The sequence below is a fragment of the Populus euphratica genome, unplaced genomic scaffold, assembly GCF_000495115.2.
Source record: "Populus euphratica unplaced genomic scaffold, PopEup_1.0 scaffold773.1, whole genome shotgun sequence".
Taxonomy (NCBI): domain Eukaryota; kingdom Viridiplantae; phylum Streptophyta; class Magnoliopsida; order Malpighiales; family Salicaceae; genus Populus; species Populus euphratica.
The window spans coordinates 116724-135498 of record NW_011500300.1 but is presented as its reverse complement, the minus strand read 5'-3'; the positions used below and the strand labels follow the sequence as shown (position 1 = coordinate 135498).

The 18775-nt window shown below is 30.9% G+C and overlaps 1 protein-coding gene across 1 annotated transcript; it reads left to right on the top strand.

The window, feature by feature from the left end:
• The first annotated feature begins 3423 nt into the window (after positions 1-3423).
• On the top strand, positions 3424-7825 carry LOC105113348 (nicotinamide adenine dinucleotide transporter 1, chloroplastic-like). The gene is made up of 9 exons (XM_011009499.1): positions 3424-3899; positions 3981-4082; positions 4223-4329; positions 4986-5034; positions 5192-5301; positions 5924-6018; positions 6123-6211; positions 6289-6383; positions 7248-7825. Exons 1-9 carry the CDS (start codon positions 3815-3817, stop codon positions 7482-7484), a joined length of 969 nt encoding a protein of 322 aa, XP_011007801.1. The 5' UTR covers positions 3424-3814; the 3' UTR covers positions 7485-7825.
• Positions 7826-18775: the final 10950 nt, after the last annotated feature.

The following is an 18775-nucleotide window of genomic DNA, read 5'->3' as shown; positions in this document are numbered from 1 at the left end:
TATTTCTAGAAGATAAAGGAGGTTTATTGGCTTCCATTTGAAACCAAATCTTGATAATTCAACCCTATAGAATTAATTATAGCCATGGTTAAAAACCCAACAAATTGTACCTCCAAACTATGTTCATAACAATTAGTTGGGTCTGTGACTTTGGACTAGTATGGCAGCAGTTTCAGGGGTGACAAACTGACAATTATTAGGTTGGTCTTGAAATACAATGTCAAGTGGTAAAGAGGATGTGTTTTTTGTTCTATTTAGTAGAGAAAACATGCATTAAATAGTTTTGCAAAGTAGGGTTATAACCAGCTTTTTTGCTAGAAAAATGAAGAAGAAAGCAAATGGTGGTGCCAAAATAGCATTATTTTATTATTTCTTTAAAATAGTCCTTGTTTTTCTAATTTTGTTGAATTCTCACAATTTGGATTGATTTCTCTTGATTTTTTTTATTAAGTCCTTAGTCATGTCGATTTTTACCTTTAATATTTGGTGCCTTTTGCAAAATGATCCCTAATCCAGAATGTCTTCAATTTCATCCTCAATTATCCTTTAAATTTTTAAATTTTTCAATTTTACCCCTGATTTCAGTCAATTTCAACTCTTGAATGTTCGTGCCTCTTTTAACTTGATCCTTGGTTTTGAAATTTATGATTTTACTCTTAATTGACCTTCAAACTTCTAATTTATTCAATTTCACCTCTGTTTTCAATTAATTTTGAACCCTAAATCCGTATTCCTTTTACATAAAGGTTTTTGGTCTTGAATTTCTTCAATTTAACTCTTGAATGACCAATAAACTTTGATTTTCTTGCAATTATGTCCATGATTTCAAACAATTAAGCTTAAAAACAATAATATGGTCCTCTAAAATTTCAATCTTCTCAATTAAGTTCAAATTAAACTTATAGACTTAAGTTTTCAGCAATTAAGTCCATAATAAAATTACTTTGACCTATTAAAAATTTAATGAAGTCCTTACACTTAATTATTTCTTTTAATTTGACCTAATTAATTTTTAAAATTTAATTAAACTTTTAATTGGGCTCATGATTAAATTAAATTGGCTAATTTAAAGTCTCACTAAATCCTTAAACTTAATTCTTTTTCAAATTCATCCTATAATCATTTAATTTGACCTTGTATCTGTATTATTTTTTGAACTTGGATATAATTGGGTTCCCAATCTTATCTAAAATTCCAACTTAGTACCCTCATATATTTGAAACCCTTCTCAGTCTGCTCTTTCCAATTTGCTAATATATTTTATTTTTTTTATTTTTTATTGCTTTTCATTTTTTAAAAGAAAATGGTGATTTGGGGGAAAACCAAAAATTAAGTTATGACAAGTATGAAGAAATTTAAGTAATTATGAGCATGAAGTTTCCAATTGAAAGACATGGATGGATAAAAAAAAATATTAAAGCAATTATTTGGTACACACAAGTAATCATTTTAAAATCTACCTAGAATGTTATTAGCCATCAGATATTCAAATCTAGGAACGTCTGTCATTAGGGATCATAAAATAGTTGATGGCGATAAGGCAATATTTGGAAGAGCATTTTAGCTATTTGCTTTAATTAATGAGTTTCAATATTGTCATCCTCTAATTAGTATTGATGATACTCACCTTTATAGTCAGTACAAGGCAAAGTTATTGGTTGTAGTTGCTTATGAAGCAAATAATAGAGCTTATCCATTGCGTTTTACTATTATCAAAAGAAAGATGAATAATAATTGAAGTTGGTTTTTAGATTTACTTTATTGATATGTGATTGGTGGTCACACCGAGTTATTTATTATATTAGATAAACATGTAGTGATTAAGAATTCTATGGCATAAATTTTTTATGAGCTTATTAGATATCATTTAAATTGTTCACAACACTTTATGAGTGACTTAAACACTAAGTTAACAAATATTGCTTTGAAAAATATATTGCATATGATGTGTACAAATCCTTCTAAAGAGGAGTTTGACATTTTATGTTAGGATTTGGTGTAGACTGATGATATGATTAGAGCATGTTCAGAAGTTGAATCTAAAAAAAAGGCATTGTCATATGATTCTGGTTGTCATTGTTATGGCAATATGGCAACAAATTTGTTAAAAGTTTTTAATGATGTTTAAAAAAGTGTACGTGGCTTACTTATATTGGTTAATGTAGACAATTTGTTTTACTTGTAATAAGTATTTTATGAAGCGTAAAGAAAAAGTTGAAGATTTTTTGAATCATGATGTATTGTAACCTTTAAATGTCATAGCTGAAATAGTTGCTGATGAGACAACTTCTAGATCACACTTGATATCTCAATTTGAACTTAGAGGTGAGATATTTTAGTCTAAGATACCTCTAATGATTGGTGTTACACGAGAACTGTGGAAAACAATTAACATCAGTGAAACAATCTGTATTTATAGCAAATGCAACTGCATTATCGACCATGTTCACACTTAATTGCATATTACACTTTACGAAATGTGAACTATGTGCAATTTATTGATGATTTCTACTTTAACTTGTTGTATAAAAATACATATAGTTATCATTTTCAACCCTTGTATAATATACCGTTATAGCCTATATATGGTGGTCCAAATGTATATGGATGCTTAACTAGATGGTGAAGGAATAAAGGTCAAAGAAAATCCACTCATCTACATAATGAGATGAAAGCTAGAAAGAGGCACTCATAATTATTAAACAGAAATGGATCATAACAGAAAAACTTGTGAAACTAGATAATGTATGGTATTTTTTTGTATTTATTTTAAATTATACTATCGTCAATTATTATTTTTGATTAAACTATATAGATATTCAATTGTATTGAAAAGACTAATAATTTGCTGAAATAGGACATCGAGAGAGATATGATTTAGACTAGAGAAGGTTCGACTACTTATAGGAGTGCTAATAAACATAACCACTTTATTATTAAGATATATCCTGATGATAGTTCTATTTTATATATGCAACATCAATATTGTTTTGATGATATTTGGAGTGGAAAAATCAGATAAATATTTTATTTAATTATTATAAATTATTAAAATTTTAACAATTATAATTCTTTAAAAATTAAATTGTTGAATTTTCAAGATAGTGATGCAGTAACACCCAACAACATGTCTTGATGAATTTGCATAAGCAAGTCCACTCTTTTATTAATTATATTAGTTTTTTAATTATGCATTGATTGCAATATTTGTTAGACGATAAAAACACGAGATACATACTCTCCATATACATGTTTCAAAATGTCACCGTATTGACCATTCTTTTGACAAATAAAACTCTTGTGATAGGAAATGGAGGGTCAATTTACAAAGATACTTGGTCTGATTATTTATTAAGATAATTGCCTCCAGATAGTGTTTAGAGTGGCGGCTGCATAAAATTGACGTTGCTGTACATAAATTTTAATGCCCCCGCGAAAGTTAAAGAAAGCCTCACGTTTTTAATTCCGGATCATCTCTTGAAATTCAATTATAAAATCCACACAGGAAACTGAATCTCTCTCCTTTTTATTGTTCCTCTCTCCCTTCTTCTCCGACAATGGAATAACCCGACAATAAATGCTTTCCTCGACCTTATCGCATGCCTTCTCCTAATTCGATTTCTTCGATCCCTTATTAACCACACAAAAAAAAAGAACCCAACTAGCATTCTCGGACGGGTTCGACGAGCAATCAAAACAGGGTTTCATCTTCTGGCCATGCGACTCTGGCTGTCTGCAAATTCCCTCTCCAGAGAGGATTCCTTGTATTCTTTTTATAATTCTCGAGTCTCTGCTTTTTTTCTTTTCACATGAAATGTCCTCCACCGATTCTCATGCCCATCCTCATCCTAATCCCAAGCAATGTCTACTCTGCAATGCCGGCGCCGGTGCTGCTGCCGGTACTCTTACTTCTTTCTTTTTTCTCTAGCCTAGATCAATTAATTGAAATATTGATGCTTTCTTTTTTAATTTGGATTCAGGGGTTATTGCCGCTGCATTCGTCTGTCCTTTAGATGTTATCAAAACTAGGTTTCAGGTTCATGGCCTGCCAAAACTCGATGTTGCTGCCAATAGTTTTAAAGGTTTGATTTTTTCTTTAAAAAAATAAAAATAATTGATCTTTGAAATTCTAACAGACGCCAAAATTGAATTAGTTCCTTGAAGATTTGCATCCGTGTGGTTTGCTTGTGAATTACAGAAATTCTCTTTGAATTTTGGTCAGGGAGTCTTATAATTAGTAGTTTGGAACAAATATTCCAGAGGGAGGGGTTGCGTGGTATGTACCGGGGGCTTTCTCCAACCGTGCTCGCACTGCTACCTAACTGGGCTGTAAGTTGAAGCCTTACCTCCTCAATTTAGTTCTCATAGTGAGTTTTGTTTCGAACTTATGTTTTGTACATCACAACATTTAGTTATTGTTATAAAACAGAAGCACTTGAGTTGGGTTTCCATGCTAGTTTGTGTGAAGTGTATGATTATGTTTGCAAACATTTTTAACTAAATCGGAGCTTGATTATGAGAATTTGACGAGGGCATGGCACAGCATATCTATAAACTATTATGCGATTAAATTTGTTTGCGTTCTTGTAAGATGCTGAATTTTAGAAACGTGGTGAGTGGAAATATGAAGGAAGAAATAATCCATTCACAGACTGAATCAACAAAAAAATGATTAACTTGTTGTAACGCTCAATCTAGAAGTCATTGGTGAATTCATCTCTACAGCACAGTCAATTTTCAGTGTCACCGTGCATTGTTTCTTTTAGGTACTTCGTTGACTTGATTCTGTATCCTTATAATAAACAATCACTAGTGAGAACTGAGGCCCCAGGATGAATTTTGAAGATAATGAAATATATTTGGTCCAGAATTAAAATAATTGATTCTATTTTCTCATTTCCCGTAGCATTTCCAACTTCCTTTTCTTGTAGATCATGCTGCCTTAAATTTTCTTCTTCCTAATGATCTAGGTTTTTCTTTTACAGGTTTATTTTACAATCTACGAACAGCTCAAAAGCTTTCTTTGTTCCAATGGTCAGTGCTAATTTGTTACTTTCACTAGTCATTAAACAAAGCTTCATTGCTGCTTTCTTTTCTCCCCTGTTTCATAGTTTCTCTTAACATTTATCTCACAGTACCTTTTTTTTTTCTTTTTAGTGTTAATGAGCCTGTGATTGTGTTGCTTGTGTAGATGAAGGTCATCATCTTTCAATAGGTGCTAATATGATAGCTGCTTCTGGTGCTGGAGCTGTAACAACTATTTTCACAAATCCTCTTTGGGTTGTAAAGACAAGACTTCAAGTGTGTGATTTTTGCTCATGTCTTATTTTGTCTGTTATTATAAAAATATGTGCTAGTTAATCTAGCACTTACCAACAGAAGCATCTATGGAATTTTAGGTCAAGCTCCTTTATTTAATACACCTAGTAGATTTAGCAGGATGCAAAAACCTATAGCTCATTTGAGTCATGCTTCTTTTTTTTTTGTTTCCTTGCTGAACATACCATGCCCCACCTATGATGCTGATTCAAGGAGGATTAGCCAAGTGTGGGCTCATGGCGGAGAGGAGAGGAGAGGACCTTCTCTCGAGTTCCCATTTGTTATTATTTTCTGATGCATAAGATGTCTTAGTTGTCCAGTCAACACTTCAGTGTGCTTAGGAGCAACAATTTTGTTGTTTTAATTTAGTTGCTTGTGATTATTATTTTAGTTTTTGTTTATTTTATGTGATATGGTTTTGCAATATGTACCTAAGTCATGACATTGAAATTTGTGCATTGTACAAGATAATGGTAATTAAATCTTCTATACATGCAAGTGACTTGTTCTAGTGTGGAAAGTGAAAAAAATAGTGGATGATTGCATATTTCAAGGTGCTGAGGTGGTCAGCATTCACATTGTTTTGTTTGCTTCTGTTCTGCAGACTCAAGGAATGAGAGTTGGTGTAGTTCCATATAGGAGTACACTGTCTGCTTTGAGAAGAATAGCTTATGAGGAAGGCATCCGTGGGTTGTACAGGTATTGAATTCTTCAATGAATATCATTGGACTGTGTTAGGTATTTATATCTAAAGTTTGAAGATGAGTTTTAATAATACGTAAGTTTTTTTATGCGGCAATCAGTGGTCTTGTGCCTGCATTGGCTGGTATCAGTCATGTTGCCATCCAATTTCCAACATACGAGAAGATCAAAATGTACTTGGCCAGCCGAGGTGATTTATAACTGGTTTTAATCTCTTAGTAATTTAAAATAGGAAAGAATTGTTTTTAAGTTATTTTTTCATTTCAGATAATACCGCAATGGATAAACTAGGTGCACGTGATGTTGCTGTTGCCTCATCAGTCTCCAAAATATTTGCTTCTACACTAACATATCCACACGAGGTATGTTGTTTAAAAAATGGTCTGATTTCTTGAGTTAATATATATGTCATCACTGATCAGCATGAAAAAAAACATCATTGATGCTCAGCTGCCTTCCCACTTCTCCCCCTCCTTTCTCCAAGGTTCAGGCAGCGCTGTAGCCTTTCAATGGTCTTCTTTCTGGATTTTACTTGTTTTTGAAGAGGAAAAATTTTGGACTGTCAAATATTTCTTGCTTGTAACTTGAAGTTCTATTCAGTTTTTGAGCAATCAGAATCGTACTCAAAATGCCTTGTCTAAGCTGCCAGTAACTGTTGAATCGATGATAAGACTATCATTATATAGGATTTCACAATGAATTGTGCAGTCACTTTTATCCTAAGAAAAAGGAAAAAAATCTTATGATGTTTCTTGCGCTCATAAGCTTTCGTGGGTAGGAAGAATCAATTACCATTCAAGTTTTAGTTTTATGAGCATGTGACCTGGTTTGGAAGATATAAACAATAGATAAAGATAAGAAATGTGCTCACTGACAAAAAAAAAAAAAAAAAACCCTGAATGCTGATACTCAAGGACTTCATTCAGAAATCCTGTGAAGTGAACAGAGATAACTTTAAAAAATGTTCTCTTATTTCATTTCCTTGCCAAAAAATCATGCAGTAAAAGCTATCCCAAATACCTCCATTGCCTATATAGAAACCACAGGCCCTTCGAGCTATTAACTTCAAGCAAGCTACTTATATCTCAACAGAAAGCCACAGCTTCACGCACCAGCTCCCCTAAGCTTCTTGCTTGTTTTCTATGTGACAGTAAATTGTTGGTTGCTAGTCATCTTTGCTTGACAGAAACACTAACATACAAATTTATTTTCACATGATTGTACAGGTAGTTCGCTCAAGGCTTCAAGAACAAGGCCACCACTCAGAAAAGCGTTACTCTGGTGTGGTTGATTGCATAAAGAAAGTATTTCAACAAGAGGGTCTCCCTGGATTTTACCGAGGGTGTGCCACCAACCTTATTAGAACAACACCAGCTGCTGTTATTACATTCACCAGCTTTGAGATGATTCACAGATTTCTTGTTACCCTTTCCCCTCCTGATCCACAGCCTCAGACATTGTGAAGATGGATTTTATTTGAGAATATTGCGTGGATAGATAAAACTTGCATTGCCTAGAACTTGCAACATGGAAGAGCAGATGAGGTTGGTCAGCGTCATGATGATACCTTTTCTAGATTATACCTATGTATTCATTATTGTCTCAGGTAGTTTTTAGAAATATTGGATGGCATTGATGCCCGCATCCCGTAGTGTAAAATCTGCAACATGAAGTTATCAGAAGGGGAGTGAATATTATGTTAAACTGACAGTGATAATGACGATAAAAAGGGACTGTATGAATTTTTCGTAGGAACATTATTTTATGAATAATATTTAATAATGAGAAATCATTTAACGTTGTCTGCTGAAGATTTTTCATGCTGCATCCCCTCATTTATTTGCTCCCGTGCTATAAAACATGTTGCATAAGGATTGTACCTTTCATGTGTATGAAGGCAACTGAACCTGAACAACTAGTTGCGGCATGCTGAAATATCCGTAAGAGTGGTTTTGTTATCTTTAGTGAGTAGCCCTCGTTACTTTGCAATGACATGCCAACTTCACAAGTGATTGCCAAGCAATCGAAAGGGCGAGCGTTGAAAAGTGGCCATAATTCATGCAATGAAGGGTAACAAGAGAAACCCTGGATCAATCCCTGTTTCTCGTGGAAATAAGTTTGCATCCAGTAACTCATTTCAGCAGCTGCGGGAACCACAGTTAAAAGAATAAACGCTATATCTTTTGGTATAGCCGGATTGCAGTTCAGGGAAGGACTGGGAGTGTTTGAAGGCTAGAGAGTTAAGCCTGTCATCAAGCCTAGTATAAGATTTTCCCCCATTGGATCATGTAATTGGCCCTAGAAGGCATGCTTGCATTTGTGCGCCCTCGAATATAGAAATGGCTGCCTTCTCAAAAAAAAAAAAACGAAAAAAAGAAAACGGGAAAGTTGTTGGCCTGGTTTTGTAAATGGGCAATGTTTTGACCTTTCGAATGCTACTAGCGTCCATAGCCATAAGTTGTAAAGCTCCACACTGAATTTGGATTTCTGCGTGGGCTGCCAAAGGATCCGATATTAGCAGGCTTTGTATTAATCACTAAGGATCCGTTATCGGCTTTGTATTAAGTTGGTGCTGGCATGGATTGTTATTACAGTTTGCCAGTTTCAGAAGATTGAGCCAAAGGATCCTCTAGCTTTGGTAAAATTATGTTGTCTGAATAACGGGATTCCATAATATTCTCTGAAAACGAAGGAGACACGAAGGGTGGAAAGAATAGGAAAGGATGGCATTGGTTGGATAACTCAATTGTCTAATCACTCAAAAGTCTATATATTCGTGATTGGAAAAAGTCGGTTTAAAGTTTAAAGGGTTTGGCTCAACAGCTTCCCAGCAAATTAAAGCTTTATTATCATTCAGACTAAGATCCTTGTCCCATCGAGAGGATGAATTATGCTTCCCTTGCAAAGATATACCCCACTGAAAAGCTCGAGGGCTAAAACAATGAACGTGATTCGAAAAATCTTCTCCTCTTTTCTGTTCCTTAATGCCAGTTATGAGTGTGATAATGAAGGGGATAGTGCCCATAATTTGACAACTCATTAGCTGAAAAAGGGAATCCTATGAGCCTCATCTCTTCATTGGAAGCTCAACCCAACAGTGATAGAGCCTTGAGGTCAATTCAGGTTGTAATCAATAAAGACTTTTCTTGACGTTCTACGTGCAAGAGAACTCTCTTGTTTTTCCCCATTTTGTTGGAAAACTGGATTTATGTAAACTTGCTAGAAGCAAGGAAGCTGAGCCATTAGATGTCATCAAAAGCTAGCAGGCCACCGCACTTTTCACAGACGAGGCTAAGCTGATAGAAAAACGGCATTCCATGAAGCGGATCATGAATGAAGAAGAATAGGCAAAACTACAAAAGCCTTAATTTCAACTTGGTGGTATTGCAACAGGTGCCATGCCTCAGTATATAATAGGAGGGCATGGAAGATAAAGGACTGCCCTTTCATTTCTCGCAATAAAAATAACACACAAGGTGCAAGGAGTGCAATGGTTTCATGATTTATTGGGAATGTTGGTTGCCCCACCCATAATCATAAAACCAAGGAAAAGGAAAAACCTATGATGCTCCTCTGCTCTTCTTCTCTTTATGCCTTATACTTTTAATGTCCTATATATTTGATTAAGGTTAAGCCAAGATTTTAAAACAGGAACCACTTGGTTGCAAACTCATGAACTTTAGTTTAGTCTCTTAACAGGCTGTCCTTTCTTGAGTGTAAAGGCTTGACCTTTTCCATATCCTTAAAAATGTTATTACGTGAGATTCGTTCAGTAGTTTGCAGCTATACTTTGCTGTTAGATTTCGCTGGTGTTTACTTTCCAGATGGAATTGCGATAAATATTTTCCTTTTCGACTTTCTGGCCAGCAAAGAACAATAATTGTAATGATTGCAGGGTGCCTTTAGCTCTGCCATGGCATGGCCACTGTATGTTCTCTTTACTAAGCTTCAATCCCTCTACAGTAAGCCTAGAGTTACGGGCTGTTCTCATGATGCAAAAGTATACTTAGCGAATTCTTTTACAAAAGAAAAAAGCATCTTGCTTGTATCTTGCTCGTACTGGCCCAGTTCTTTCTTCCTTCACTAGTTACACAATACATTCATACATCTGGCCGACTCCGGTTCCTAAACCTAACAAAAAATAACATGGAAATAAATTATTAAAAAGAATTGTGAGTATTAAGACGAGGATCTCAGTCATGTGCTTGGATAAGATGAAGCATAGGGTCGATCCCATTACATGATGTGGCTCGCCATCTTCTGGGCATGAATCTGCACCAGAAAGCGATGTGCACCTTCTTTGTAATCGATGACTAAAATCATTCTAAGAAGCCAGAGGTCAAATTTGTGGGTTCACCAAACATGTGAAGCTGATAATTAAGGGGAAATAAAGGAAGGATGATTGCTAGTTTGATAACTTCGACAACTGAAATCTCTGCCTCAAGTTTAATTACAGCATTTGCAATAATAGTTCAACAATTAACTGCCTTTTGTGTACTATATAGGAATATGATTAGGAACTTAATTTTATTACCTTTTTTAACATTTTCTTCATTAAAGTGAAGGTTTGGTGCTTGCACAATTATGACTTTGGCCATAAAGACATTAGAGATTCCTTTGAGATGGAGATGGAGACCGTGGGACACAGAGAAAATGTTTATATATATTTTTATTTTATTTTGAAAGGAAAAGAAATTTATTCTAAATTTATCTTATTAATGTATTTATTTTATATTTTTATCTCAATCTCTTTAATCAAATAATTTTTTATTTTTATTGTCTTGTATTTTCTATTCGGAGATATTAATTAAATGTTATCTGAGATGCATGGAGTATCTTGTATGCTCATTTCTTGGATAGTATGGAGAATGAACCAGCTGTATGTGTATCTCTTTCGAATGAGATCACATGCAGTGACTTCAAAATGATTTTTTACCATAATCTAATAGAATATTAAAAAATAATAATCAAATTTCAACAAGGATAAATGTGGTTTGACTGGTTCTATTTTAAGGAAAATGTTCCAAGCTTGCCAAACTAAGAATGTCGAGGTTGTCATTCAGTTTTAGCCCAGAGACTAGTTTATTGACATTTGTTTTGCTACCGTCGGATTAAAACTCTTTTTTAATCATAAAAAATATCAAGAGTGTAAGAGATTTTTTAGTGGTTTAAACTAAAAATGTTAATTTTAAAATCATTTGATCTAATTTATTATTTAACTTGAATTTTAAATTAAATTAAATGAGAGTTAATTCAAAATAGACCGATATATTTCATAAATCTAAAGGCATCAACCTTATGCCTGTATTTTTCAACTATGATAATTTAATAAAAAACAAAATAAAAAAATTTAAAAAATTTAATTTTTAATTAATTTAATATCAAAGGTTAAAATAAAAAAATAATATTTTTTTAAATTAAATGTATTATACTAGTAAATTGGGTTAACCTGTTATACTTGCAAATTGTTATACTTGCAAATTGATACGTGGATTTTTTAAAGTTCAATAATATGGTTCTTTTTTAAAATAAAATAAAATTATTTTTAGAAATTAATTAAAATAAAACAAACATGAATTAAAAATGGAGGGACAAGATTAATATAAAACAAACTTGAAATACTATTATGCAAATTTAGAAGATTAAGCATGAATTTCTAGATGAAAAGATAAAAAGAAATGGAAGAAAAGATCATTTATGTCTTGTAGAGATCAAGTCACTTCACATGCTTAAAAAAAAAAGATGCTGATATAAATCAAATAACACAACATAATAATTTGTTTTACCATTAAATTTAGTTGTATGTGCTGCTAGAAAATAAAAAAACAACTAAACATGCAGCAGTTTGTTTGTTTTCTCCATGAAAATTTAGGATTTTCCAACAAAAATGAAATGGAGTGGTGGGTTAGGTTCCTAGAATGAACCGCATATGATGTATTGTTTGTACTGGCTACAATTTGCAGCTTATATCATCCACATAAACATTACATTGAATTTGTAGGCCATTGAGCTATGATATTTTGAAACAAATTGTCTACTCTGTAATTTTCCTTTAGCTTTTATTTTCAATTTTTCTCTATCCAAATTATATATTAAAAAAAATCAAAATTTTTAATTCAAGGTGACAATGCTTTCTCCTTTTTCTTTTCCTAATTCAAAGAACACGAGCAGAAAGGTCTCTAGATTTTTATTTTTATTATTATTATTATTATTGCCAGTACTGAATTTTATAATACGTGTTTGCCCCTCACAGTAACGTCACAGGCTTAGGTTGCGGGTGGCGGGACATATGTTTAGATCACCCAATAGAAATGTGCCACCTAGCGGAAAGAATGACGTGGCTACTTCTAACTGGCCTGGCTTAAATATTTTTGTCATTGGCTGTTGCGCTATCATAGCTTGGTTGTTGAGAAAAAAATACTTTATACGTGCCGATTGCCCGTGAAGTGGGTCCTAAGGAAGCCGCGCCCCATGGCCCTCAAAGGGAAATACAAACCTGGCTGGTTCGGTACCGAACCATCCATTTGAATTTTTTGAACGTTGAGGCCACCCGGCACCCTAGGAGGTCATCTTACTTTAACCAGGGAGCCTCTATCTTTGTCTCTCTCTGAATGTTTAGTTTTTACCAAGCTTGATTGATATTAATATCGACCCGAAGGGTTTACTGAAATAGTAACTATTTGGCATGCAATTCACTGTAAATTAAATATTTTTTTACCAAAAAAAATATTAATATGCAAGCTTTATTATTGTATTTTTTGATAAAAAACTAATCATAAATTTAAAAGTTTATACATATATTTAATTAAATAAATTAAATTATTAACGCTAATATATATATATATATATATATATATATATTCTTCAAATAAGTCAACAATTATCAGGAGCTATCAGAGAATTTTTTTAACGCAAAAAAAATGATTGTGTAGTTGATGTTAAAGTATTTTTTAAATTAAAAATTAAATATTTATATTTAATAAAATAATAAAATAATAATATATATTAATAAATATAAAAAAAAAAAAGTTGTTAACACAACACCATATATAGGATCAAGTTAATTTGTAACATAGCAAACAAATAGAATAATTTTATGAGTTTATTTCATTGTATCTCAATTCTCTAAACTCAAAAACATAAAGAAATTGTTTAAAAATGCTAAATAAACAATTTAAAGAATTAAGAGAGATATATTAATTTAAATATAAATTAAAAATTATTTTAAAAAATAAATAATAAAAAAGTTATTGATTACAAAATTTTGAAAAGAAAACAAACCCACATGGATTTTTCTCTTGTTAGTGAATTTATTATTAAATTTATTATCCATGTCATGCATCTAATTAGTAACAATAACTTTTTATTTATAAAATTAATTTTCATTCAATTATACTCTAACCAAGTGCATAAGAGGTTTTTTTATACAAAATAACAACAAAAAGATATTCTCAAAGAAGAAAAAACATAGGTAGCATATGGTACTAAAATAAAAAAATAAATAGGGCTAGTTTTTTAAAGCTTGATAAAGAAGATGTTTATTACACCAAATAAAACTTTAAAATATTAAAAAACGAACAAAACAATATATATATATATATATATATATATTAATTTAAGGGATTGAAAATACCATATCTATAACTTAAATCTGCCCATTGAGTTGACTTGTAACTCGATTAACCAAGAGTCAAGGCTAGATAAGATTTAAAAAACATAAAGGGAGTAATTGACCTGGCATAATCCCCTTAAAATCCTAGGTTGACACTCTGCCTGATCAACTTGGTCACAACCTGGATTGATATCCATTAACTTTTAAAAAATATATTATTTTAAATTTTTATAAAAATATTTTTTTTTAGTTAACCTACCTCCCGCATTCATGACCCTTATCTTTAATAACTATGAAGAACACCTAAAATACAAAGACAAAAAAGAGGTTACTAGTTCATACAAATGTCATAGCCTATGCATCTTGCCTGCTTACAAAGATCTTGCCCACGCACCATGAATTTATTTATTTATTCAAATAATGGAAGGTGTCATCCACCCTTATTTTTTTATAAAAATAAAATGTTGGTGACACATTATTTATTTATGTGGATGACATGTAATCTATATATGCAGACGACATGTCATTTACACGCCCAAAACTCGATGACTAGAGAGTCATTTAAAAATCAGGGTGATGTGTTTTCAATAGAAATAAAAGTTATTTCAATTATTTTTTAACCCAAAACACCGATAAAATCATGTGGACACCTAAATAAACTTGTTTAACCTTCAAATACCCAAAAAAACTAAATAATCAACCATAAAACCAAACACTTATTGAGGTAGATCTATTTTCTCATATAGTTTTAGGGTTAAATAAGACTCAAGTTAAGCTTTTTTCATCAAATAGAACTGTGGAATCCAAGATCGATCTTTTTCATAGCCCAAATCGATGTCAACGATGACTTTTTCTTTCTACTGTCAAAATACAATGATTTCCTCTCTCCTCTCTCTTTAAACAAACTAAAAATAAAAATAAAATGAAGTTTTGAACCCAAACTTTTTTTTGACGTTTAGAGGAACATAAAGTGTATTATTTGTAAAGGTAGAGGACCAAAGTGTATTTTTCATGTTAGCTTTGGACACACCACCTATTTTTGTCACCTTGTTCACTTCAATCATTCATTTTTTAGTTTTTAACTTGCCTAATAAATCATAAGTAATTGGCCTTCAATTAGGATCGAATCATCTAAAATAAAAGTTTGATGATCAAAATGAAAGGAAAAAAAATGTAAAGTGAATCCATAGTAATTTATAAGTGTGCGAACAATATTCTCTCCACAGTAAAATGATCATGTCTTTTAGAGTCTTTTTTTACAACTTTATTTGCCTTTTCATTTTACCTAGTTTGTAGTTGTGGCATTGGCTTCTTATTTCTTTCTCTTGACTTGTTAAAGTTAATTAAGAATTTTCTACTTCATTTGATTTGCAAGGTTGCTACTTACCTTTTGTTTGGAATTAAATTGTTAATTATAATTTATCTTGTTGAAAATAAAAAATGAATAACAAGTAGCATATTTATTAAAGAATCAACTATCAATTAAAATATTGATTATTTGACATATCAACAATGTATAAATATTTTTTTTTTCAATTCAATAGACACACACTTGTATACATACATATTAAGATTTTAATATTATATGTTGATATAACAAAAACTTGGAATGTTAGGTATCCACTACCATATTAGGTTGTAGATGTTGTTGTATTGTTATCTTTTTTATGAAAGAAAGTCAAATAAAAAAGATATTAAAACTGCATACTCGGTTTCGATAGTCAAGAAGTCAACTAAGTAATTCTTGTTTATATTTTAAAAACTATGATTCAAGTTTACTAAGGATTGGTAGAAATAACTAAATAGGTGACAGGAAAGTAGCTATTTGAGATTCAAGTTAAATCTAGTTTACTAGAGAGTTTTTGTGCGAGTTTGATATCACGATGCATTGTACTTTTTATGTGAGTTTGATATTACGATGCATTGTACTTTTTTAAAGTATTTTTTAATTAAAAATATATTAAAATGATGCTTTTTAATTTTTATTTTTATTTTTATTTCAACACATTAAAACCATCTTAAATACCTAAAATAAATCAATTTAATGTTTTCTTTTAAACAAAATAATTTAAAAAGTTAGTTGTAACGCAAAAACAAAACACTCATTGTAGGTGAGCAATTTGATAGGTGGAGAAATATTGAAGTTGTGAAAGTTGAGAGTTGGCTTCGTGTGAAATGTCCTAGATTAAGGATGAGATCAAACTAAGACTTCAAGTTGGGGTCAAGTCAAGAAATCTCGAGTAAGGGATTAGTTAGAGATGATAATAATATCTATTTTTATGGAGGTTCTCTTTCAAATAAGTATGAAAAAATTATAAATGTAATAAAATTATTTTTATACACAAGGTAGGGTATTTATAATTTGATATATTTGTATATCCAAGTTTATATAAAAAAATTATTATAATTAAATTTTAAACATATATCTAAAATGATATGTATGTTTTTTCATGATATTATATAGATTAACTATTCCATAAATATAAAATATTTAATTTTTTTAATAGACTATATATGTATTATATGTAATAGAAATGAAAGAAAACACAAAAAACATTCATAATTATTTTATTTTCTTGGAATTGCTTTAATAAAGCAAGGTTAATTGAAACATTTTAAATCAAATTATAGTATAACACAAGGTCAAAATTTTGTTGAAAATTATTCTCCAACAAAAATTATTTGACATGAAACATTGATATGATTAAAATAAATTATGGGTGGATGAGAAATTGATATAAAAAAACCTAGGTTAACAAGTTTTTGTGAAACCCAAAACCTTCTATTCGACATAAAAAAAAAGATTTTATTTTTATAGTTTACATCATAGTTTTTAAACTCGATCCAGTACAATGATCGGGTCACTGGTTAGATGGGCAAACTTGGGTCAGCCTAAAAAAAATAGACTATTTAGATTAGTTATGGAAAGCAAGCATTCCTATTAAAATAGAGTCAAAACCACATAGCAACGCAAACACTTTAATTAATAGACTACTTAATTTTTTTCACAAAATTTAAAGCTAAAAATATTTAATAAATCACAGTCTCTAAACAAATTGTTCCTACACATCTCTAAAACTATACAAATCAATAGGTATTTGGATCCAACAATCCCTTGCATTGAAAAGCTGTAAAAGTTGTCTTGAATCATAGCAAAATCTATTACACCACATACCTTCTGCTCTTCACTGTTTTCTCCTTGTTTTTTTCCTTTTTAATCCACTCTTATAATCAACAGAAACTATCCATGATTAATGTTTGCCAAAAAAAAATAGTTGTGTTAAAGAAGAAATCCTAATTATTGATCTCTCTGTTTCTACTAGAAAAACAAAAGTTTGCCCAAAATTGATGAAAGAATCCCAATTATTAATCTCTCCATTTCCACTTCAAATGACACAAAAAAAAGTTATGTCAAAGATTGGAGAAGTGTGCAAGAATTAATAAAGACTATTTTGCCTAAAATTAAAAATTAAAGTGATTTAGATAGAGTACTAACTAAAAAAGCCAGAAACCACAAGAGCTAGAAAGTCACAATGAAGGTTCATTGGTGATTTAATAACCAAAAGAGTGACAAGGACAAAACCTTGTATGACTTGCCTTAAAATCTTTTTCATGTGGCTTAAAATTCCTCTGCTATTCTTTGCAACTGATATGGCTTTAAAGATTAAATAGATTAGGTTTTTTGTCTTCATTATTTTAGCCTTTTACTGTCAAACAATTTGACAGTAAAAGGATAAAATAGTGATGTTTTATTTAAATATATGTATAAAAAAAACAGCTCGATCTCATTTGGGTTTATCTGAATCCATCGAGTTTTACCTAGCTAATTTTTTATCAACCCGGCCCGGTTCCAATCCTGGGTTAGCTGGGTCTCAAGTCGACTTGTCGGGTGAAGTTTTAAAACATTGGTTTACATAATAGGAAGTTAAAAAGTCATAAATGAGCATAAGCAGTAATACGAGTTTAATTCGCATGCATGCATTTAGGCACAAGTATGGCTCCTAGGTTTAGAGTTTGAGTTTGTTTTCTACTAACGTATTTTGGACTTGAATTTGAATTTATTGTAAAATAATTTTTTGACTGATAAAAAATTATCTTTTGTCAAATCATTTATGTATATCCAACTTATGATTAAAGAGTTTGAACAATCATTCCTCTTCATTTATTGAACATTTTTTTCAAATGAAAAGATGTTTGGTTTTTAAAGTTAAAAACTATTAGGCTTTTTTATATATATAACAAGTAATTATGGAAAAATAGAGGGAATTAATTATGATACTCATAGTTTTAGTTTCAAAAATTAGTATAAATAAAAGTAAAAAAAAAGTTGTTTTGAACACTTTGAAACACAACTCTAGTCTTTCTCTTTTTTATTTTTGCAACTTATATTGTCTCAAGTTTCTGTTAGCTTTTTGTTGGGTTTTTTTTTTTTATCATAGAGCTTAGATTATAGTTTTTTGTTTGAGAGATTTTGAGTTAATTTACACTTTCGATTTGAGAACTATGAAGTATATTTTTTAAAAATCAAGTGGTTGGAATTGGAAGACTACTTGCAACAAAAATCACTTGCACCAATAAACAAGCAATTTATTTTTAAAGACATAGAGTTTAATTCTTAAAATAAACACCCTCAATTTCTTATGAAAAAATATTTATTTTAATTTTTTTTGTTTAATATATTTTATTTTTATACGTGCTAGTATACGAGTTATGACTTGTTTTGTATATATTACAACTTTGAATATCATGATGTGAATTTTATTTATGTACAGTAAGGATTAAATCTAATCTTATTTCAAAGATACAAGATAAGTTACTTGTTTTATAAACTTACATGCCATGATATGTTTTGAAATTCATAAAACGACTTCAAATAAAATACAGGTTTTTCATGGTTGCATTCTAGGTTATTGAAAGCAGACCTTTGTTTTCTAGCTTAGGTTGTTCTTGAAAAACCAAACCCTTATAAGAACAAGAGATATTATAATGCTTAAGTCAATAAATATAAGAGAATATAAAACAATAATAATATATAAAAAAAGAAAAATAAAATAAAATTATAAGGAATAAATATATGAGTGTAATGGCTAGAAATTATAGAGCACTTGTGTGGCATTTACCCTTGCAAGGTTGATTTAGGGT

Excerpts from the sequence above, each read along its gene's own strand:
- LOC105113348 (XM_011009499.1), top strand. The coding sequence starts at position 3,815 with ATGTCCTCCACCGATTCTCATGCCCATCCTCATCCTAATCCCAAGCAA. Across the intron at positions 4,083-4,222 it reads TGCTGCCAATAGTTTTAAAG|GGAGTCTTATAATTAGTAGT; the intron begins GTTTGATTTTTT and ends AATTTTGGTCAG. Across the intron at positions 5,035-5,191 it reads AAGCTTTCTTTGTTCCAATG|ATGAAGGTCATCATCTTTCA; the intron begins GTCAGTGCTAAT and ends TTGCTTGTGTAG.